This window comes from Bombus flavifrons, chromosome 12, assembly GCF_040668555.2.
Source record: "Bombus flavifrons isolate JBK064 chromosome 12, iyBomFlav1_principal, whole genome shotgun sequence".
In the NCBI taxonomy this organism is placed as follows: domain Eukaryota; kingdom Metazoa; phylum Arthropoda; class Insecta; order Hymenoptera; family Apidae; genus Bombus; species Bombus flavifrons.
The window spans coordinates 12877766-12903694 of NC_138453.1; the positions used below are offsets into that span (position 1 = coordinate 12877766).

Here is a 25929-nt window from a genome sequence, read left to right on the forward strand (position 1 = left end):
AGACACGGAACGGTACGGATGAATGTACGCCTATAATCTCCGTTTATACGTAGTATCTAACATCCCAGGTACATCTCGTTCTACACACATATACCTATAATGAATTTTACAGTAAGGTGTAAAATTCCTTAATCTTCGTCTTTACTGTAAAATAGAATTATATGATAAGATTTGATAAAACCTACATTTAAGGCAGCAAAATTTTACATATATTTACATTTATTTATGTGATTATTAAATGATAATATATATAAAATTGTTTATGTATAATAATATTATTATAGAGAAGACACGCTATCACGCTGTTACAAATCGAGAAGAATTCACAGACAATATTAGACATCGTGCTTGCAGAGCTAACGGATAACGAAAAAACGATTCTGCCGATAGTTCCAGGATGTTCTATCTTTTCGTGGAAAAAATGAAAAATCCTGCTAAAAGCCAAATAGATATTTGATTATAGTTCTAATACTAAACACTAAATGCTACTATCAGTCATGTATCGTAGCGGACGTAACATTCTTATCGTGGACAACGTTATGAAACGTAATACGTTTAATTGCAACAATATTTATCCAAGCTAAATGCAATCCTGCATTCAGCACAGCTTGGATTTTGAGCGTGTCGTAAAAACCAATTTTCACGTATACTGTAATTTATACTTCATTTACATTACTGTTACATTACTGTATATATTTATTTATATATATATATGTTTATATTTCATTTACACCTTGTGCATTGAATTGCTTACGCTTGGATTTTACTCGCTGGTTTTAAGAAAATAGTATGTAGGTGAATCAAAAGAATTAATATCGCGTATCCACGATTCGCGTCAGAATAGATGTTTTCATTGCGAAATCACATCTATTGGATTGACAACTAAGTGATTGCGCATTTTGTCATTAGTTAGTCACTTAGTTCCCAACCCAATACACGTCATTTCACGATGAAAATTAATTCACTGTTAGCGTTAATGCTACATTATTTTCAACAATGATTTACATCATAGAGTAGGATCTGGATCCATTTCATTAAATATCGTAACAATTTTAAATTAAATATTACAAGCAATAGATATTTTTTAGATCTTTTATCTTTTGTACATTTTGTTGCCATAGAATGCATAATTATAGTAAATGCATAAAAATCCGCAATTTACGTAAAATTATTGCTGTCGATTGTCGATGCGTCCAGCGTACTTTCAATAACGCAACAAAATTTTTCAATAACGCTTTTCACACGTGATCCGTTCACGAATATTCGCTGCTGCTTCGACGACGATGCCTCGCTTACGTATTTACCCATGGAACACATTATTGGAAATTGCTCCGAATCGCAGAGCTGCATTCTTCTTTATCGAGAGTTCGTTGACCATAGCAAAACATTCCGTTAGGCAGCGCACTGCCCTTTGGTTGTTCGGCGGTCTCTCTGGGTTGCCGAAAAGGAGGTACAGAAAAGAACCGCGTCGCTGGCGTCGCGTCGCGTCGGTGGCACCGAGTTCTCCCTGCCGCGGCCGCGTTGTTAACGAGCAACGAGAAAGCGACGAACGTGCTCGCTCAGGAATAAGAGAGACAGTGAGAAATAAAAGGAGAGGACAAGATTGATATTACCAAAAGTTAGAACGATGCGGACGGCGAGTGAAAGAGAGAGACTGAGACAGGTCCTGTTGCCGGGCCCCTGTTGCTACGCGGTTACGGTGCATCGTGCTGAATTCGCAACGAGACTTTTTCGTGATTGCGTTGAATAATGTATGTGTAATAGACGCGTGGCCCTGGCTAGCAATGATTTTGACACTGTCAGAGACACCTTTCTACCACGAACGGTCTCTGTTTTGCGCAGGACGGATGGTGGCCTTGAGCAGGTCACGTCATCCAACAACATATCATCCTGCATCCTGAATCTTGCCGATCGCTCGATCGATTGCTAACTGCGTACATTCGGCGCATTCTCCACTCTCTGTTGGCTAGCTCGCTTCGCTCGACCTTTCCATTCCTTATTCGATAATTATTTTCAGCACGTTTCTCTTCTGAGATACTAAACGTTTACAATAATCCCGTTTATACTTGCTTCTGTATTGTAATTTCGGGTTTTTAATGCGATTCAGTGAACATTATGTAAGTAAAATATTTGAAAAGTGATAATTTAAATAATATATCGTCGTCATTAAATAAATAACATATCGACTTGGCTCGTAGTTCTCTTTAATATATTACACATATCATATATATGTCAAACGTATATGTGACATATATGTAATGTAACATTGTGTGCGCGCGCACATATATATATATATATACACACAATATATATATACACAATATATATATATATATATATGTGTGTCTGTGTAACTGACTGCCATGATGTGTTATTAAAAAGAAAAGATACGCGCGAGCTTTGATTCTAGCAGGATTAGTTGGAATTCTAGGAAAATGATGACGATGCACATATAAATACGCGTCATTTTATCGATAATTTCGAAAGCCACATCTAATCGAGTAATCAGCAAATTAATTACTTTGAATTTCTATATTCGAAACTATCTTAGAAGACGCCTCACAAAGATCATATTTTTTGCTTCTATCGATGTGAAAACTTTCAAATTGATGTTTCCGGAGATAAAACAGTTTTCGCATCCTCTTATATACTTTTTAAAGCTATAATTCCAATTAAATACAAAAAAATTGTAATTAGTAGCTAAACGGCTTCTACATACGATATACACACGTACGTATACTAGCCTTTTATTAGAAATTTTTCAAATACTATAATCTGTCACGAGTACACATTTTTAGATGTTTTCAAAACTATACTAGATATTAAAATTGAAAACGTCTGAAATAGGAAATTTCCTTTTTATATAACTAACCAATGGTATTACGTATTACATATTGAAGTAAGACATTTTACACGCACGCGAAATTTTTTTTTTTCTTATAATGATATAAATGTTTATACGTGATTTATCCTGAACAGCAAAATTTACTTGAGAAGAGATAGAAATGTTTGAGGTCTCGTAGCCTGAATGAAGGAGCCGGTATCGTTTCATGGTTTTCCCGCGCGTTTGCGCACGCGTCTTCCTTGAAATCTCTTCAAGGCCAAGCAGATCTTAATGAATGGTAAAGAAATGTCTCATTGGCAGTCTGCCTTAGCCTCTTTGTATAGCGAAGGTAGGAAGAGGCACAGCACACGTGCAAAAAAGGAACGTGACAAAGTTTAATGACAAATGCTTTTGTTTGGAAGGAGACAAATCTTTTACTTTGTACGGTTACTTACTTTAATCAAAATTATAAACGTAACTTGTATGGAAAATTGAGTTTGTAAATGAAAGCGATATGAGACATTTGACTAATTGATCCTATTACGAAAAGTCATCATATACATATAAGCCATCATATATATACACATGTGTGTATAAATCATTTTGCGGCGGACCTCTAGGAAATTGGTTTGGAAACGAAAACAGAGTAACAGAAAGAAATGGCCATTAAGGTTGAAATCGCCCGCGGAACAATTGTTTCTGTGTGCGAAAAATTTCTTCTTCGTTACAATCATCCAGAGGGCACAGAGTCCATGGGGACAAAATAAGGAACGCCCCCGAAAAAAGAAAACTGCGCGAGCTTCGAGGAAAAAGGAGAGGAGGAAAGAGGAGGAAAGAGGAGGAAAGAGCAAAGTCGAAGGCAGAACTTTCGCGCTCTCACGTCCACGTGCTGCGTTGTTATTGTTGTTGTTGCCGTCTTCGTCTCTGGTCTCATCGCGGTTGCTATCCCTTTCTACGTCTGCCTTGGTCTCTTTTTCTTTCTCCGTAGACGTTTCTCTGTCCTCTTTCTTCAAACGTGTTTCCTTTTCCGTTCTCCTATCTCCGTTCATCCTTGAGGCTTCTCTTTCTCCCCACCCTCTGACTGGCGTCACGAAAGGCGCGTTGGCGTCACATGGTGGGGATCCCGATTAACGGACTCTAATTGCATAGCAACAGTGAGGCCGAGATAATGATACATCTGACGTGCGTTGCCGGAGGGCATCTGGCCCACTTCGACCAAACGATCCCGGGCCCATGCATATACACGCCGTTCCTGCGTGTTTGCGTGCGCAAAACCCTCTTAACTCGCACGCAAACTCGCGTCTGGAAATACAAGCCGCCAACTTTTGGCGCGAATCTCTCTGAAGAACCCTTCACCCAGCGATATTCTTCCAACTTTAGTCTCTCATCGTGCTTACGAACACGTACCATATGCATACAACCGAGCTTGAATTTTGCTTCATTATTACCTAGACATTTCATATTGTCCAACCAAATTTTCCCTTTTCTCTCTATTATTTTCATTGTAGTGTTTAATTTTCATAACAAATATGAAAATTAAAGATTGAAAGGTGGAAAATTTTACCATTACGATTTCCAACGTTCATAACATTTTTCCCATGAAAACATAGTTTGTGTACACACATACATGCGGCAAATGTATTTATGTATATGTAATTTAAAAAATTAATAGGCAAGACAAGTATAATGCTACGAGGTAGATAGAAATTCATTACAAAGCAAACTGCTAATTGAAATTGTGTATACATATTAACATGTTAAAAGATTGATATATAACACACGAATATCTTGAAATCATAATATTGCACTAATGATAATTGAGACGATAAACGCTTGTTTCACAAGAGTAAGAAATGTCACAAAATTTTCTCTCCAATTATTTGAGCCTTTGCAGGAAAGTGAAGTTTTTTACATCTGTTTAGTACCGTAATTCATTTCCTGTTTGTTTAACACGAGTATTTCATACAACTAGCCTTTTTTCATCCAATAGAGTAAATGATAATAAGGATACGAGATGCTGTAAAAAAATGCGCTTTTCCATATAAAATATGCACATATTTTCGTAAGCGTCTTAACCGGTGCGACGCGACGCGTCACGGCGCGTCACGGCGCGTCACGGCGCGTCACGGCGCGGCACGGCGCGGCACGGGCAGTTCTTAAAAATCTTTTTATTCTTCATCCTCAAAGAGCGAACATTTGGGTCTCTTTTGAACTCTCGCACGTACATTTTTACCTGCACATACAAAGTCATCGACGGGTGTATACCTGTTCACGGTAGTGGTGTACCTTGGACCTTTTTGTCCCGGAACCCGAGATATCCGTCCTTCTGGTTGGACACGGCTTCGATTGGCCTGAAAAAATTCTTCTTTTGCCTGATAGAAATCGTGCATTCGACGAAGAACCAAAGTAGATCGCATTACCGACTGCGCGTCAATCTTTATTTGTTCCAATGACCCGCTTCATATTTCTCTTCGAGCAATCACGTTTCAACTATCGTTTAAAAGTTCTAATAAAAATAAAAAGTTCTAATTTCATGCAGATATTTATATTCTAATACAAAAATATCGATAAATACGTAAAATATGTGAAAATGACAATTCGTATTGGGTTGTGTAGAAAGTGAAATGTAAAAACTATTAGAAAGGGCAGTCTATTTTCATAAAATTATAATCTTATTATGTAATGTATACCTCTTATTGATCTTCTGCGATATATTGGATAACTGTTTTATCTTGTTCAGCGCTGTTTCTTCGACTATAATGTCGTAGACCTGTAACATATGTAATTTCTTGCTTAACGAAGAACAAAATAGACAAACGATAGTGAGATTTTGTTTGGTCTTTTGTTGTCTCGTTGAAAAACGCCACTTGTTCGTTCAATTAGTTACGAATCTTTCTCTTCGATTACTACATTTAAAATATCCAATTTGTCGGATTTAACATTTCATTACCTGTTTGAAGAAAACTCGTAATAAATGACTCTTGTCTAATTCTATCAAAATTTCTAGCAGAATGCGTTAATTTTCAAAAATGTTCTAAAGTTTTCGTTCCATACGATAGTCGTAAGGAAGCTAAGGCAACATAAAAAATGAATGCTATCTTAATGAATCATCATGATCAAGCTTTAAATTTTTAATGCGTATCTTTTAATTCTGGAAAAGGTAATTATTTAGTTAATTTTGCAATTAGTTCTTTATCTTTACCCTTGTCATATATGTATATATAAGAGAATATTGAGAATATTGGAAAATTCACGAAATTTAAAAGTATTAGAAATACTTGACTGGTGTTAAATGCTGAATACGTGGAAATACTTAATTGATCACTATAGAGAAAAGGTAGGAGACAATTGTGTGTGAGAACTACGCAGACTGAATGATACAGCTTGTTTGGTTACTAAGCGCGAGCCTGTTTCGAATGACCCGCTCAACGCGACCTCGAGACAATCTCTTAAATTTCGTCCGTCACTTTCGGCGGGAATCAGAACGTATGTATGTATAATTCATTAGGATTGATAGGTGATCCGCCTATTAATCTGTTTTTCATTAAACCGATGGGGTTTTAATTTTCTTTTTCAACGTTGATTTACGAAATTTTAAATTAAAGAATCTGCTTTAATTTAGTATAAGAAGTTTATGAATGCTTCTAAGTCTAAGGATAGTAAAAATATGCAGACGTTTGGAGAAATCGCAAATCGGATATCGTAATATACATAACTCATTTCTGACGCAATTCTTTTTTTAATGTTTTTCGAATGCATTCAATTTTTTGTACCACTACTTCAGATTACTTTCGGTATCTACTAGTCAAAATTGTAATTATTATTAACAATAACAACAACAACAATTATTATTATTACTATTAGCGTTTATTTTAGTAGCGAGATCTAAAGCCTAGTGCAATCTTTGCTTACATAAGATATGTGATTAATAATAATCATTACCTTATATCGTATAGTAATAAATATCGTATATATAATAAACATTTGTAATAAAATTTAGTAAACGTAGACAATTTTTAAAAAACTGTACGTATTAATAGGTATAATATATACTATTTTTTATGGCGATCAAGGTTGTCGCCTTCTTTAAAAATCGAGCAAGATTATAATAGCGATGCAAGACCTGGTGATTCTCCGCAAGTTTGTAAATTCTTCAACGTTATTTGGAATGTTACGCGTATACATATATACACGCGTTGACGTTCTATTTGAAGACTCGTTAAACGGTCATCACTCATTGACACTGAGAGTTCCTTTGAGCGACCTTGACGCCTTTGGTATCTAGATGAATCGATTAACTAATTATAGACGATAAAAGGGAGAGAGAGAGAGAGAGAAAGGGGAGAGAGAGAGAGAGAGAGAGAGAGAGAGAGAGAGAGAGAGAGAGCGGCGAGGCGGCAGTAAAGCACATATCGTGAAGGACGAGGTCAAGGTACCTGTATTGTATGTCTATTGCCGATTATTTTCAGGGGTAATGAAACATAACAAGCCGCCTTTCTGCCATCGGATGATCGGTAGAATGCATATGTACCGCCTACATATTCAACTAGAAACTTTCGAACAGTATAAAGAGTTAAAGTACAAAGTTATTATGAACAAAATACATATTTAAACAAAGAAATGCAGAATAAGAAGATAATTAGATCTATTAAGTACTTTTGCATAATTTCTCGATACCACTATCGATATCAAATACCACTACTGTATTATTGGGTTCGCAATCACTTAGTTACCAACCCAATAGATATCAGCAATCTGTTTGAAAATTTATAAACTTAGTTGTTACATTTCAATATTCCGATGAAAATTATGTCGGTCATGGCGTACAACGTTGAAATTTTTTTACAAGTATTGTTTTACAAAAGCTTATTTGTAGGTAAATATTATAGTATTATTTGCTAGAAAATATATCATCGTATATGTATAGCGTTCGAGAAAACATACTAACACATTTTAATCCAACCTTTAATTAGAATATCTTTTAAACTAATGATCTTTTGGTATAAGTGGCTTAATAATCTTTTACAAGGAATGTCAAGCTAAATTGATTAATGAATTTATTGGGAAAAATATATGATTTCAGTAGGAAAAATAAATTTGTCCTTTATATTCTACGCGTCAAACTATAAAGGAACTAATCACACGACATATAGTATCTTTCTTGAAATCATTTAATATTTGTCAAGTTGTTGAGAAATGTAATCACACAACGATCGAGGGTCTCAGTATTTTTTTTCACTGGGAAAAAGTATTCTTTTGAAGGCCCAGGAAACATCTGGTAGGCGGTACCTATATCCGAAGGCAGCTATATCTTAAGTTAAGTCAAGTCTTAAGTTATCGAAGGTGTTTGCATTGCAGATTTAATACCTTCTCTTCTGCATTTCCTTTCCCCGATGACTAAGACAAGGCTGATTTAATACTTTAATTTACCTTTTGAATAAATTTTCGAACGCTTCGTTCAATATTCGAATATTAATTCGATTACCCCAATATTAATTAAACAATTTAATTACAACGCGAACAGTGTTCATGTTCTCTGAAACACGATTCATCAGAATTTGACGAAATTTCCTATACATGTCGATCAATTAAGAAGTTATGTTGATATACGTTATCGATTTGAAAACTTTATCTGGAATTTTACTGCATTAAATTAACCGATTAAATGTGAAACGATAGTTGACTAACAAGCTATATAAGATAAAGGCCAAGTTTCTGCTTGCAATATTGTCGGTTGTAAAGAGATTTAAATATAATGCAAAAGTAAAGGTAACTCTTTCTGTTAAAATTCTGTCAAATTTGGTATATAGGGTGGTTGGTAACTGGTCGTACAAGCGGAAAGGGGGTGATTCTACGCGAAAAAAGAAGTCGAAAATATAGAATAAAAATTTTTCGTTTGAGGCTTTGTTTTCGAGAAAATCGACTTTGAATTTTCGCTCGGTACGCGTGCACTTTATCGCGTCTCGTTATAACGGATCGTTGTCTCGATGGAAAAATTAAAAAAAAAATAAAACAATAAAAGAGAATCACTCCCTTTCCGCTTGTACCACCAGTTACCAAACACCCTGTATATTTTATAATTACTTTTGATATTAACGTTAATAGACATTTATGGGATATTTAAAGATATTAAAATTCACAGAATTCATGAGATATAATACAGAAGAATATATAAAATACTCAAAGTACAACATTCGCTGTAATATTTAATGAAAAAAACAAATGTCGAGGTTCTGTCTTTTTAAATATAAAAAAATGTTAAATATAAAAAAATATTTGTATCATTTTAAAATTATCTAATATTAATTTTTTACTGCAGAGAAAGATTGCACATCAAATAAAATCACTACGCACGCTATAGTTTTTATAGAAAGTTTTCGAATATTCGAATATTCATATATTAACTTTGAATCTTAAACAAACGAACGAAAATTGTTTCTGTTGGTGCGAAATTCGGAACGGTAGCGCGAAGGGTGAGATAAAGATCGTGATTTGTTCGAATTTAGGGACGGTAGGTGACAAAGAGAAGGCAGAATCCTGAACAACCGTAAACGAGGAAACCTGCGTGCTGATCGATAGGATTAACCGAACCGGGATCTAATTTGATGACCGAATCAGAGCCCGAAACTCGATACGCTCCTAGCACGTTTAACGGGGATATTGAATTACCAGTGTATACACCTTAATTCAACGTGATAGGCGAAAAAACTGAGATAAGTGGTCTGAAATTTTGAAAGTTCCGGTTATGCCAATCTGCAGGTAGTAGATTTCTAAATTCATCGAAAAAGATTTTTTTCATGATTACCGAGATCTCTTCTAAAACCAGTTGAAATCTAGATATCGTGGGTATCGATGCAAAACGTCACACTGAGAAAATAGTTATTTTTACTCATTTCACTGTGCATTCAAACGATTGTGTGCTGCAATAACTATATTGTAAATCTTACAATACGTGTTACATTCAAAAATTAAATTTTGTATAATTATAGTTACACACGCGCGAAATACATATCTAATATAGAAATAGCAATATAAAAGATACAATAAATATTAATAACAATACAGTGTAATTGTGTAATATAACATAGACGTTAAAAATATAACAAAATTTCCCGGCGAAATTATAAATATTTCATAAAATCAGAAGCAAACTAATATTTTTCAAAGTCTTATTTTGCTAAAAAAAATATGTGGCTGCTTGATTATTAAATGTTTAAAATAAAATTACATCGTTTGTCGCGTATTATTAATTTGTTTAAGATTTTTCGACCACATTCGTGACAGAACCATTAGCATAAGAATTGGCCTCGTTTATCAAAACTGCTACTTGTTTGCCTATCCGAAACGTTAATATCTATTCTTACATTTTTCACTCGTTCTCCTACATTAATTCTACAATCTTTGAGATTTTATCTTGACATTCCTATTAATAATCGATTCTGCAATTCTTTAGGAATTGATAGCGAAGCGATAACAGAATAAAAAGGGGCGGGGAGGGGGGGGGGGAGAGGGGCTGAAATGACTATTGAAATTGAAAGCAGGACAGTTAATAATTTGCTGTTTTACAGTGTACACATTTAATTGTTCTCTAGTTAATAATTTAGATACTTTTGAAATATTATTTTTATCGTAAAAAAATAACATTCCATGGTAAAACGATAGCGATTGAAAATGAATTTAACACTTTAGCTCGTACATACATATGTTGCACTGTACTGTATATTTATGTATATGGGGTGTTGTATATGTACATGTTATTATTTCTCTTGATTATTACAAGTGCAAAATAATGTTTTATTTAATTCGATGAATGCTTTTTGATTTAGAGAGGAGAACTTGGTAAAACATTTGATATTCTTATACAAAATTGTTATACAAATTTCAAAATATTATCTTGTTTTTCTTATCGAAACTATTTTAACATTTTCAATTAAATGGGTTGCAAATTAATTGTGGTAATAATATAGCATAGCTAATTTTCAAAAATGTGTCACACCATTATTGTTTTAAGTGTGAGAGTGCCGCCAATTTCATTTAATATGTGTAGAATTTATCAAGATATAAAGGTTCCGGTTTTAAACGGTTTAACGCAGCGCTTGAAATTATCTCATGACTAATTAATTATCGCGGTCAACGACCAAGTGGAAACCATTGAGAGATTAGCGTATTAGTTGTTTAATTACCGACTGTTCTATTCAATTTTTCATATATCTGTTCTGCTTTACAAATATCCAAGACCAAACTAACAAAACGTCAAAATATAAAATTTGAATAATTTTCGTAAAAGAAACTAGAAATTTTAATAACTTTATTAATTATATATAACGTATCTGGCGTAAGATACGTTTGAAATAATGAATTAAAGATTTGGAACGTTTCACATATTAGAACACGATAGAAACCTGTAACAAATTTAGTAGATGTAAAACGTGATGATTTCACACTTTTTTAAAATTTCACTAAAATTTTCTTAAAATTTTCATGGTATTTATTTATATAATAAACTCTTACATGAGAGGTTTTAAGCTATTCAGAATATTTAGATTTTTTTATTATTTAACATAAAGAGATAACACTTTTTAACTTTTAAATGAGATTCATGTTGCGTCTTTTATTTTATTTTGTTAATTATTTTATTATTATGCGTACGCGCGCGCGCACGCACACGCACACACACACACACAGAGCTTTACTTGACAATATCGAAATCAAGAAAAAAATTAAGCACGAAAACTAATTTTCTTTAAATTTAATACAACTCAATAACGCGTATCTATTCTATAATGAAAAAAATGTAAACGCTAGAAATAGCATAGAGAAAAATTTGTTCGTCATAATCATTCGTGATGATATTTATTCCGGAAGCGTAGAATTTATCGTCCGCTGCATCTAGAATTTTCTCTAGTTTCCTACGTTGTATCGCTACATTCTGTTAAACCTCTTATTGAGCTTACTGTACGTTGTTAGCTACTTTATCGCGGAGAAGTTGAACGGGCAGTCTAGTCCTAACCTCAAGAATATATTCGATACATCATGATTTTCGAAGAAAAACTAACACAAACAGTTGTGATCGAATACAATGACATGCTTGATCTTCGTTTCAACATTGTGGCGCGGCGCGGCGCGATGCCTGCGTAGTCAAGAATTTTTTATCTTCGTTCCATGAAGTTTCAGGGCGGTACTGTGTAACATTGTGTGGGTCTATTCCCACATGCCCTTTTTTCCATGGCTATCTACGCGGTAGAACGAAGATTTTTCGGTTCGGTCGGTCGTTATGTACAACTGTTCTCACTGACAAGATTTATCTCTCCGAGAAGTTTACACCGATATATTAGAACATTTCAACGTTATATTTCAAATATTCTAACGGATAAGTATCAGAATGTATTAGGACTGTAGGGACAGTTGTTAAGCCTGCCACGTTTTTCCATTTTCGGCTTAATTATTTATATATTTCTAACGTTGAAAGATATCTTCCCTTTGGGCAAAATGTGATAAAATATGTTAAACATCTTCTTAAAACATTACAAATCCTCTTTATTTGCTAAAATAATAGAGTAGTAAGGTTGAAGCATAGAAATTCAAGAATTAATTTCCTAAGAGTTGGCCAAATTTTAAGAAAGTGTGTCAAAATAAAACTTGTTTTTTATTACTTTGTTATATCAGCGTTCATAAAATTGTATCGGAAATTACTTTTTTTAGAAAAACACTAACATCCTTTTTGTATTTATGGTATTTATGAAGAAATATTGTCATGAAAACGGATATAGATTTTAAGGGATTAATTAATATCAATAAAATAATTCTATACATAAAAATAGGAAAGCGAGTTTCGCGTTGATATCTAACTCATTATTGACCACACTGTGTAACATGTGAAATTGTTTTATCTTATATGAATATTTTATGATATATGTATAGCGATTCAAACGTTAAACATTCCTCACCGCTCGAACTTTGGTAATTACATACGTACATTTATTCACTTTATCTGAACTCGTAATGTTGTTTCCTACTACAAAAGTTTCATGCTACATTCCTAGCAACCTTCACGTTAATCATCTTATTATTGTGATCCAGAATGTTAATTGCTTTGTAGATTCTTCAATTTTATAAGTACTTTGTGTTTTTTTGAACAATTTTTTGCAAATTTGCACGGTGTGTTGCGAGGTACAGTTACTCACAGAATTAAGCGGCACAATTATATGTGCATACTCTTACATATAAAGTCAGCCACTATTTTATATTGCTTCCTTTATTAAAAAAAAAAAAAAAAAAAAAAAAAAAAAATAGTCGAATCTTTCCATTATAACGGAGTTACTACATATTGTACATGTGTATGACTAATCTTCTGGCAGTGAAATAATGAATATTTTATTTCAATTTATTTTATTAATCGTTCATTACAATATATATATATATATATATGTATATGTATATATTCATACTGTACTATTAATTAATTACTGTTCGTATTACAGTTAATATTTCATGGGCTTTCCTTTATGACGAATAACTGCCTGCAATCTTTTGGGCATGGATAGTAGTAAGTTTTCAACAAAGTTTGGTTTTATACATTCCCAATCTTTTTTCGAAATTTCCTTAACACATTCTTTTGACGTTACATTGCACCCGCAAATTAACTTTTGTTTCTGTACGTTTTCAATACTATAAATGTTTGTGTATAATATACAGTTACATATACTTGAATATATTTAATAGTAATAGAAAATATTTCTCCTTTTAGTTCAACTTTGAATAAATATTTTTGTCCCTCACTGTATTGTATATTACACACACACACACACGTTCACACGCACACGCACACAAATTAATTATATATATATATATATATATATATATATACATTGCTCAGAAATATATATTTTTATAATTGAAGCCCGCAAGTAAGAAAAAGTATGATATCAGATTTTCCGCATTTTACAAAGAAGCAACTTGAAAACTATCTGTCCGTATGATTAAATATATATATATATTTCTGCCATCCTCTCGACATCCGCTTAACAAATATCGATACAGTTATTAGTTATAACTTATAGATATATATCAATGTTAGTTAGTCGTAGATTAATATTAAAACACATTGTAAATATATCGCCTATTTTTAAAAGGAGAAACAGAAATTCGAATGTACGATTATACGAGGTTATTCCCTCCTTTCACTGTTTCATAATAATAAAAATACTTTTATTACGAAATGACACAAGAGTTCGAAAATGAAAAAAGGTGGACTGATCTTCATCTAAATTCCTGGTAATTGTCACGTTCTGCATACATATGTAAGAGTACGCTCAATTTTGTGTTATTAAGTATACAAAGTTCCACTGTAATCATTCCCTACATTCTACAACAGTCTACGCTATTGCTCTCGGAGAAGTATACTTCGTTTGGGTTGCAGGAAGTGCGTACGGTCTACGCTGGGGGATATTTAGGGTCCGTTGCGTTACGACATCACTTTTCGTAGATACACACTACACATTGTTGCGCCAGCTGGCTGCTATATTGTGAGGAAAGGGCTTGTGGTAGAGTGTATAGAGCGTAGAGAAACCCTACCGTCATTTTCTACATTTCGAACCCAACTGCCACAGCCAGTAGACGTTTCTACCGCCCGCCTGTGATGGAAGAAAATATTACCACGCTTTCAAATTTTAAACTCGTACGATCCTTTCCGTAGAAACCGTATCCTCCAATTAGTTTCTCCCATATTCTACAATGGTGTGGTCGACCAGCAGTTTCTTCACGATACACATTCGAAAAGATCGTTTTTGTTAAATGTAGACTTTCGATAAAAAGAAGATACGTACTTTGTAGACTTTTGTGCGACTTCAGAATTGGATCTAAAGTTTTTCTTCACTTCACAAAGAGGAAAAGTCAAATAATCGTTCTCTCTAATCTGAATAAAATCTAACGAGTAATAATTATTATAAATAAAATGATCTGACACTAGTATAGTAACGTGCATATATAAAATGATATAATCGTAATTTATTATTCTCATTTCGAAAATAATTCGATATTTTAAATTTCATTTCTTCATAACTTCTTAATAATTCCTTCAATGATTTAGTTAACGCTATCAAATGAATAATATTTGAATTAGAAGCAACGAATCTAGATTATTGTATAACATATGTAACAATACACCTGTACTTAATTAAGCAATTCAAACGATTTATTTAAATTTTAGTATCATTGGCATTTTTATACATATAATATTGTCAGAAAATTTTGAAAGCGACGTTTTTTGAAAATTTATAAGCTCAATTTATAAGCTATAAATAAGATATCGTACGAATTATTTGTAAGTTACAAATAAAATATGGTTAGGGAAGTAAACGATTCATTGATGTAATATAATTCATTCATGTGTATGGAAGCTTTTGGTCTGGTAACGAAATAAGGAGGAGATAACATCGCATGCATACTTACATATGGTGATCTGTGTCCTAACTTGCGTGGTCCACTTCTTTCCCGCCAGAAATTCTAGCGCCACCGTTTTGATGTTACGTAGTTTCGGATTCGTTCAGACCGCTCGGAATCCGCTCGGTTGCTAGGCAGGGACATTCGAATAGCTCACATTTATTGTTAGTTGTAAACGTGCGATGTTTTATGGTTCATTGCATCGAAGAGAAGGGAACATAAGATGTTCGTTTGATAACCTTCGATTTTGTTCTCGCATACTCGATTGCTTAAATTTTCTCACGCATTTTCTGCCGCGCTAATTAGCAATGCACGACAGATGCTCGGTAGCTCGCTTTGACAACGCTGTTTGTTGTGTTCGTGACGTGACGCTATGCTGAATTGTAAACGCATGCAATCCATGTGCTCGTTTATCATGAATGGCTCCTTGCTCGTAAAAATGTCATTGCTTTCCTACTTGTTTTTTATCGTTCATAAGCTTTATGATCGTTATAATTTTTCGACTAACTTTGATACATCGAAGCAGATTATTCGTAATCTTAACCTTTTCCTACTATAATGGATAATTTGAAGTATTCGGTCTTCTTTCCGTAAATATCAGTTCTCCTGATTTTATTATTTCTATATTTATACTAAAGAATTATAGCAATCTTATCGAATTAAGAATCTTTATCGAAATTTCCCATAAAAGTACAGTTGTTGATGTACTGTTTATTTTGCATGTTGAAATTTAGAAGTTGTCGTTCTCCTTCGAGCTGTGACAGCTTGCGAAAATGCACACGTGGAAGAGTCTAAGAATCTTTTTGTAGTCTTCCTGTTAGGATACAGCTCAGCGCTCCTTTCACTTTGCGTTATTGCAATATGTCATCCTGACGCGAACAGGTGCAACCTGACGTAACTATACCGATTAATTAGTGTTCCAAACGAAAGGAGCTAGAACCTGACAACTCTGTCTTTTCCTCTAATTACTTTACATTTTTGGCAATTAAGTAAATAGGAAATACCAACTGCATTATCTAAAGCTAGATAAGAGACACTTGAGATAATACATATAGGACGACGAGACCAATGGATCTTTTTTCACACTTGGACCATTAACCACTTTTTTTTTTTTTTTTTTTTTTTACTGAAATGTAACATCCGTTGGTTTTAACGACAATAAGTAACGATGAAAATATATTTGTTCGTTAAACGCATTAATACAGTTTTCTAGAAATATACTTATATAACGGCATTTTATGATGAGAATTTTAACGTTGACGATATTCCTAGTATCGACAACGTACTTTTTATTCTAAATGTTATCTGATAAGTTGAAATTACCCTTCGACACGTATATACATATTTGAAAATACTTACTCTTAGCGTCGTATCATTATTCTACCGACGACTGTCGATAAAGTATGAATCTACTACTTTCATAGTTCTTTGGTAATCTGTGTGTGTTACCATCCGTGGTCTTACCGTTGTTTATAATACGAAACTTACCTACAGAAAATACATATATGTATCATGCACATGTATGTATGTATGTAGACACATTTTCTATTTTATAATTTCCGAATAACGCGTAACGTTTCTTAATATTACATATTATATTTCATATTTTTTCTATCTTCACTAGTATAATAATGTATTGCCTCTAGAAGATTTTTCATACTTGATGCATAATGATGATGTATGTGTGTGTGTGCGCGTGTATATACATATATATATATATATATATATATATATATATATATATATATATACATATATACATATATATATATATACACGCGCACACACACACATACATGTTGCAAGGAATTGTTAAAAATTTGCTACGCTATTAAACGTATCGATATCAGTGAATACAGAATTTTCACAAATAACGTCGTACTATTTAAAATCCTACGGTTACTTTCAGAATAAATAAATTAGAAAGAAAAGAGATAGCTACATATGGAACAAGAATACGCAAACGTACATATAAGAAAAACCTGATATTTATAATTGTAAATGTAAATTAATATAATGATATGATTATAAATTAAGAATAATTTTAATAATTAATTTTATATCATTGTCAACAGGCTAGTCGTACACTCGCACCCTGGGAACATTTGTTACCTTGCCCGAGGTGTTCATTTCCCTGTCACGTGGACGGCGAGAAAAACGTGGGAACATGTTCGAGGCAAAGTTGCTCCATGGAATTTTGCACCTTCTGTTCATCGAGGCCACACACTGGTCCTTGTAAAACACCGCTATTAGCCACACCGACCAAGAGGAATAAACGGCGGCTGATCATTGGCTCGAGACAGAGCAAACGAAACCTCAGGAGATTATGAGTACTTTCGTTGGAAAACGTCGTCGATCGTCGGGAGTATCTTATTAGATGAATTTCATCCAAAAAAAAAAAAAAAAAAAAAAAAGAAGAAAAGAAAAAGAAATCATAACGCATCTTTCGACGAAAATGAAATTATAATCTTGTTGCACAGTGCGAGCGCGCGCGTGTCGAGAATTGCGAGGAATATTATACTTGGGGATTATTTAACTGCTGTGACACGTAGTATTTTAAAAATCTAAGTGGTTCGCAACCGAAAGAAAGGATCGATTAAATTGTGTGTTTAAAACGTGTGAAACTTATCCGTATTTTACATTTTACGAAATTTTAAAGAAACTTGAAACTTGTGATTTGTGAATCGTAAAAAAAGATGGGATATTAATGGTAGTATATTATGGATTCACACACACACACACACAATCGCGCACAAAATCGTTACACCTTATTTTTATAAATCAGTGGGATGGCGATTCAAATCATTCCCCTTTTATAACTTTCCTCGCTTCCGAACCACTTGCGATATTCTTTCAATCAGGCAAGCAAATGGAGGAGAGAGCAAGAGTTAACGAACCCTCGGTTACTAAACAGTCCATCGACGTAAAAGCCACATAAGATACGCCTTTTGGATCGTTATTGATTCCGCGGTGAGTTAGTGGGAAGTCTATGAAATTTTAAAACGCGGTCTCACGAAGTTGTTAAATTCAAACTCAGCAAATTGAATATCGTCTGTTTAAGAATCATAAATTCGCGATGTGATTGAGTTTTAGTTGCTGCGCGAATAACTCGACTTTTACGTGGCTCTTAAATTACATAATTGAGTCGAAGAGGAGATTCGACGTATCCCTGGATGTTTTGTTTGGTGAGGCGGGGAAGAGGAACGTGGGTCGCCGATTAACAATACGGATAAGAAATACAGCAAGAGAGAAAAAAGAAAATACATACGAGGAAAGAATATAAGAACCGAGTCGTAAAACTTTTAAGGGCATGAGCCGACGCTTCGCGTCGACCACTTTTTACTCGGTTAAAGGCATCGTGTGTCGCGACTTAATGAAGCCGGTAAAGGGAAGACGGTTGGTTAGAAACCAAGTTGCACTCTTTTCGCCCGACTGATTTTTTCTATTACGCGAACGCTCTCCCGTGACACGATAACCGTCGACATATAATGCAGCGCGTCTTCTCTAAAACGCGTATATACCAGCTTTTGACTTTTCTACGAATCGTTTGCCTTATTAATTAACTGGTTGTGCGTTTTCTCTGCCCCCTTCGCCGTAGTCTGCAGAGTTTCATTCGTGACGCATCGCTAACAAAAAGAATATAACCGAATCAAGGTAAGAACGCCAATTAAAGTAGATCGCCGAAAGAAGGATGTGGCCAACCACTGAATTGTAATAAAATGAAACGTTGCCGCTAAATGTTGCCGGAATGTTAACGCGCGAAAAAATGAAACTGAATTTGTTCGTGTCTTGTTTTTAAATATTTATCGACTCGATGAAAGGGGGCGGGGTTATTTTAATTTTAATACCTTGACCAAATATATCTATGTTTTTATGCTTTTATTGCGAACAATAATTCGTTAAGAGAGTACAACGCGTTGTCCACGAAAAGACACGACAAGCATCTCAATTGATTAAATTATTTGTTTGTCTCTCGATGTTTGTCAATGTTTTTATCGTAGTAATGTTATTAGATAAATTGAAAACATTTTAAACACATTCGTCAGGCAGGAAAAAGAGCGTTTTTAGTTTTTTAAACTTTATCCCTGGCTAAGTTGCAAAGCGATATATAGCAGCCAGAAATTGTTGACTAATTTTTAGTAAAATGTATCTTGTGCAATTTAATCCCGTCTTACCTTACTGTTCGTCGGATCGTAATCCCTCGATGCGCACGTTCTTTCTCTCTTATCGCTTACTCTCCTCCTAAGATGCGATTCTCTCTCCAAAGAGAACAAGGAAATGTTTTGTCTCGCGTGTGTACGTATTGCTGCTAGTCTTATAAAATACGAGGTCAAAAAAGGATTGCCATGACTCGTAAAAAGGGTCGCTCAAAAAGTATTATTGAAGTATGTATGTAGCTATAGGAATAGTAAGATAACAAGTTGTGTGAGTCAAGTATCGGGGGATAAAGAGGGGCGGTAATGACGAAACCTTCTCGACGATGGAGAGTTACCTTTGATCCTTTATCGATTCTAATTTACCATATCTGTAGAAATATCCTCGTTTTTACATCTCGATAATAGCGTTTAGCACTATGAATGATCGCGTGACAAAGATCAGCTATCGTTAAAACAACTTGAAAGTATTATTTTTATATTAATGGTATTGGCCTACAATTCATGGAATTTTTTGAACAAAAATTAAAGGTTGGTTCAGACAGGATTGAACAGTTTGCGGTCAACTAGCAAATGAAGTCGAATGTACACTGTTTCATTGTGCATGATCTTCGAGAAAAACGGATGGTTCTTCAAGAAAAAAAAAAGAAAAACAGAAAAGAAAAAAAAAGAAGAGCAACATCGCTTTTATCCTCGTTTCGTCTGCAGCGATTATCCACAGTAAAACAGTGTAGATTCGGTTTTATTTGCTAGTTGACTGTAAATTGCTCAATCGTGTCTGAGCGCGAGCGGTCGAACGGCGCGCTGTGTCGGGTCTCTTTCAATCCGTACTAACGTAAATTCGCGTACATACGCAGACAAGTGATCACCAAGTAACCGTCTCTTCTTTTTTCTTTTTTTTCCTATTTTTTTTTTTTTTTTCTCTGTGCTGCGAATAGGGTCGATTTAAATATCGAGCGAGGGAGACAGACATAAGATGACAATATCGATTCCCGCTCCGACCGATAAACCGGCAATGCATATGTATATGTATATGCGGCATGTATGATTCTTCTTGTGACACAAAATTGTACCGATCGGAATTGACTACGACTGTTAGAATCTCAGGTTTGATTTCCTCCACTTCCAGCGGGTACAATCTCCTTCTAAATGAAGTTTTCGTCAATATTGCGCTCAGGGTTTCAACATTCGAACCGGTACAAAAAACGAGGATACACTTTTGTGCCATTATGTAATTTACGCCATAAGAATTGCCATAACGTATGTTTTTTTTTTTTTTCTTTTTCTTTCTTAAATTATTATTAACGTTCTTTTCGCCCTTCTTGGGAGCCATACTTTATTTCTTACATTGTTCTTAGTGTTCTAGTATGCCATATCGATTCTTTCTACGTCCGTTTTAATGTTCGAATCAAACGTCTGTTTATTGTATTTAATATTTGTTCCCTTCTCTTTGTTCGTTCGAACGTTATTTTTGTACCGGTGTATGCTGGATCGCGAAAGACTGCATGTAAATAACCAGCGCATAGTAATATATTCGTATTCGGTTGAATTTCGTGATCGATACACAAATTTCGTTTTTAATCGCTCTCTTCCGATAAAAGAAACGAACATTTCTTTTAATCTAATATCTCTGTGAACCCATGACATATATGTATGTATATATAATTTATAATAGGATATTTTCTCTAGTTTATTTATTTTCTATACGATCAATTGGCCGTCAAAAAGATAAAGAACAGAGAATATTTTACCGAAATTGATACCGATATGTACGAAGATTTCATTTAATCGTATCGCATCCCATATGTTATATCGTGTCGTCAAATCTTTGATTGATCTTAACGTTAACCAAATGAAATTTTATATTAAGTTTATTACTAATAAAACGAGTATTGCGATATCGATCACGAAGTCTCTACTTCGTAAACAGAAAAAGAAAGATCTATTATAGTATGACTCTTTAAGTAAAAATCCAAATAATTTCTACGAAATGTCGTAAAATGATCCTGTGTTTCGCATATTTTCATATATGCATTTAGTTCCGTATCGTTCCGTGTCTATGTATGTAAATGTTCTCTATTTATTACAAAAACAAATAATATGTATATATAGATACTTATGCCGTGAATTTAGAAAATTGGTGGTGTGCCAAAATATCATAACTTTTATTTTAATTAGCAAAGCGTGTACAGCTAATTTATTAAAAATTTTATTAACATCGAATCAACATCGATTAGCAATCAACTGAAATTAAATATTTTTATTCTTCGTGGTAAATTTTTTTTAATTATGATACAGACGACTTGTGTTATGTTCTTGTTATGTTCTTATGAAAGGAATTTTAATTTCATCGACAATTTTATTACAGTTTTAAATTCATTTCATGTTGTTGTATCATCAAAAGTTTTTACCCTATGTAAGAGTAAACAGTTCTAATTCCTTGATTCAGCAAAACAGCGTTGTTTCACGGATGTTGAAATGTTCTACAAGATTGAGACCAGATTAGCATAGTATACTTGAGGGAGCAAATATTTTATTAAGGAAATACGAAAAATTAATTATTTATTGTCTGCAAAACAAATTATTAGACGCTCGATGGTCCTATTTAATGTATGACAAACCTTTGGTTTTTTTATCATTATTTTACCTAATGAAGCATTTCTATACATAGATTCCTATAAACGTGTTTTCTCTGTTGGATTTTTCCAATACGCTGTATGTCTCCCGATATTTTTTGACGCCGTAATGACTTGGCTCTGATTCTTTAAACCACTATTTCTAAAATATGAAAAAGAAAAAAATATAATCGATGTAAAGGCACGTGTATCGTTCAATACGAATATCTGCATTTTTAACGAGACTGAAATAGGATGATGAGATACATATGGTACATATATAGTACATAAGATGGATCATTAGTACACATTACATCGTATATGATACGTTAATGTATTAAGGAAAAGAAAAGTGGAAAGACAAGCATATGAAAAAAAGGCATTGCATAGAAAATTGGGGAATTACTCAGTGGGGAAGACCGTTATTTTTTAAATACTTGTTCAATAATTTACGGCATAAGTATCGTCTCTCGAACTATTTCTTCGATTACTTGATCGTAATTCCCTTTGCGTAAAAGCTTAGATAAAGATAATCATCATAAGGATCAATGGATAATCATCAAGATAAGGATCATTTTAAAACAGCGTGGGTACAGCGAGCACGCACGACATTTCTGTGATATAGGACAATACCATTCCTGTGTACATAGTATCTTTAATCTTTAGATGATCATTAATACGCTCAAAGACTTAATCAAAAGCTCGAATGTATTGTACATATTGTTAGTAGCGTTCTAGGTCGAGCAATGGAAATGCTATTTTATAATTATTTACATATAATATTTTGCGTACTGTCGCCTCGAAAGCCGTAGAAATCGATTGGTAAAAAAGATACAAGATGTAAAGTTCAGTGCGTTTGAGGTCGAGCTAGAAGGATGCCAAAATTTTCGCGAACGAGGCTGCAGGATTACTATTTTACGTATAGATACCAGAGAAATATCTAACATTTGTAGCATATGTAAATTTAAAGTTACGTGTTCGATAAGAGCTCAGAGAAAAGCGGTCGTTGTGCGATGTATGTATAAAATGTGGCCTTCTGAAGCGTAGTATATTCTTACTTATTGTTAGTATTGTGCAAATAGTGCCTCAAAGGTGATATATATATATATATACATCATCATCATTATCATCATCATCATCATATCATATCATATCATATCATGTCATATCGTGTGTGTGTGTGTGTGTGTGTGTGCGTGTGTGTGTGTGTGTGTGTGTGTGTGCGTGTGTGTGTGCGCGCGCGTGCGTGCGTGTGTGTGTGGGTGGGTGGGTGGGTGGGTACGTATAATTAAACTAAGATTAGCGATTAAGCTATTTATCCAATCTATATTGCGAATAAAGAAAAAAATAGTATATAAATTTTACATTATTCTTTTCGCATTAACTTTTGTGTTATTTCGTATCAGTGATAAACACAATGATTAAATCACACAGTCGTTAATCTTAATTTAATTCATACTACGCTATACATATTACTTTTTGGAGGATTAATTTGGATAAAAAGTATGCGAAATCTCGTGTCGAGTAAAATAACAATGTGCCAAGTACATTAAAATCCTCAAAACTCGAGTTTATAAGAAATATCGATAAATGAATTACTGTTAATCGAAATGATTCTCACATGCAAATACGAAACTGATAAGAAAAGATTTTCCATTTAATTATCCTTCAAAAGGTCAAACATCTGCTCTCTTATTTACCAATTTTCGTGTTACTGGATATGCGCGCAAATATTTGATGAAATATTTCGTTTCGTATAAACGGGAGAGTATGTCTTTGGGTCAGTCCTGTTGTATGTTTAGACGTTACCAGGATCCAAAATATTTAAAGTGCCAGCTTTTAATCTTAAAAAATCGTTCATTACATTTTACACATACATAGTACGAGAGATAAAAGAGATTATTTTTCATAATATTTCATTAATATGTCAATTTAAAGAGAATAATCTAACGAAATAGGCTAGAAAGTGCAACAATAAATTGTATCTGTTAAAAGAGTTATGCTAACGTTCTTTTTGTTCACATTTATGTATATGATAATATATTAAAATGTTACAAGACATTAATATGATTAATCGATACGCAGGAGCAGTAAAATGATTATGCTCTAGAGATTTCAATAGGAATATGTCATAAAAGCCTTGTTTTTCAAATTAAGTCTGTCGCTGTACATAAAGCTGTACACAAATCAGCGGAAATTCATATCTTATGCAAAAGACCAGAGTGATCTGATTGTTGTAATGCTGTTTGGAAATCCCAATTTTGAATTTAACAAAAAGGACTTTTACAAATATCTCTTTTATCGTTTCTAGCGGATTACACAGTTTTGCCTGTGAATTTTAATACTCAGGAAATACCTTGATAATAACTCGTTTTAGAATAAGCTTATACTTACGTTTAGTAACGATAAGTTAATATTTTTCGAGTAATAATAACATAGTACTTTAAAAAGCGAAACGTTAGCATCGGGAGGGACGGTACCAAATAAAAGAGCATTGTTAATGCAATAAATTAAGAGGTTTATGTTTCCTTAGCGAACATACTGTTTTACTAAGTGTAATGTATGCTCTTCTTCTTCTCTATACTTATGATTTCTCGAGGATAAATTAACTTGGGGACGCTCAATACCTTCTTCTTCTTCTTCTTCTTCTTCTTCTTCTTCTTTCCTTTTCTACTATTATAGTTCTGAATGCATTGAGAATAAGTTAAATTATATTCGATATCATTGTTCGACTAGAAGATTAATTTGTATACTCGGGTTGTCCTAATAATATTTTGTAAGCCCACTCAGGGCCGGTTCCTGTATTTTGTCAATTCAAATATAGTCAATTAATTATAAACCAGAGTTCTTACTTTTTTAACTGTTAAGCATTTTATTTCAGGAAACGCTTGAAATACTACAGTTCCACTACTTTTTCTTTATTTTTCTCCAACACACCCTTTACAAAGTAGAATTCAACAGCAAAGCCATTCTTAATTCGTTGGAAATTCAGACTCCACTGTTTTTACCTTAAATATAACATCGACTGCCAAGTATCGCAAGTGATCTCGTAAACACGATTTCTTCATAAATACACGTTACCTGTCCAGCGAGAATTTAACCCTTTCGCTACAATGCAATTGAATTTCGGTACACCTCTGCTGTGCACTTGAGCCATAACTTACTCTTGCTATTTGACAATGCAAAGATGAAAATTAGGCAAATTTTATTGTAAAATTGATACAAAATAAGTTTAATTAATAAGTGCAGTATTTATATAAAATATCGCTATACTAAAAATAAATTCTATCAAACTTTATAACGTAAATCTATTTTACTGCGAAAATAAGAATTGATAACTGATAGTTTATTACAAAAGTCAATTTATTAAATATACACAGATTGTATAAAATTTATAGTATAATTATATTTTGCTGCAAGGATAAAGACCAACATTCTATTTGATAATATCACGATATTCCTATTCGTTTATTTTTATTCACATTATTATCATTATTATTCTGTTATAAATTACCGTTATTAATTCATCATTTAATAATATTATTTACTTATTTTATCGGTGATCGTATGAAATAGGATATATCATATATATATATATATATATATATATAGGATATATTCGTGGCAAAAATATGTACATTCATCTATAATGAATATATTTTTATATTGTAAATTGCAAATATATATGAATCTTATATATGAATTTTATAACTAATAAAAAGAATAAATTACAAGAATATACACATATATACATGCATATGTGTATATGTACTTTATGTAGATAAATTGTTGTTGAAAATATCTCTACCTTTTTGAATCGATGCATTATTTTGTGCACGCTGGATATACATATGTACGTATTCACGAGAAGAAGGTTAAAAAAATGACTCGGGGC

General features: G+C 33.4%; 1 protein-coding gene across 2 annotated transcripts in view; it reads left to right on the forward strand.

Annotated features, from left to right (window-relative positions):
- The window catches only part of LOC138185835 (F-box only protein 43), a 47718-nt gene extending 30021 nt beyond the window's left edge, over positions 1-17697 (forward strand). Inside the window, exons 2-3 of one of the 2 annotated variants that reach the window (XM_069125125.1) lie at positions 13306-13370; positions 17341-17482. In XM_069125125.1, the coding sequence (XP_068981226.1) occupies positions 13306-13368 (63 nt within the window). In that variant the 3' untranslated portion in view covers positions 13369-13370; positions 17341-17482. Of the gene's footprint in view, positions 1-13305; positions 13371-17340 lie in introns of both variants that reach the window. The other variant, XM_069125124.1, reaches the window with a different exon arrangement.
- The last annotated feature ends 8232 nt before the right edge of the window (positions 17698-25929 follow it).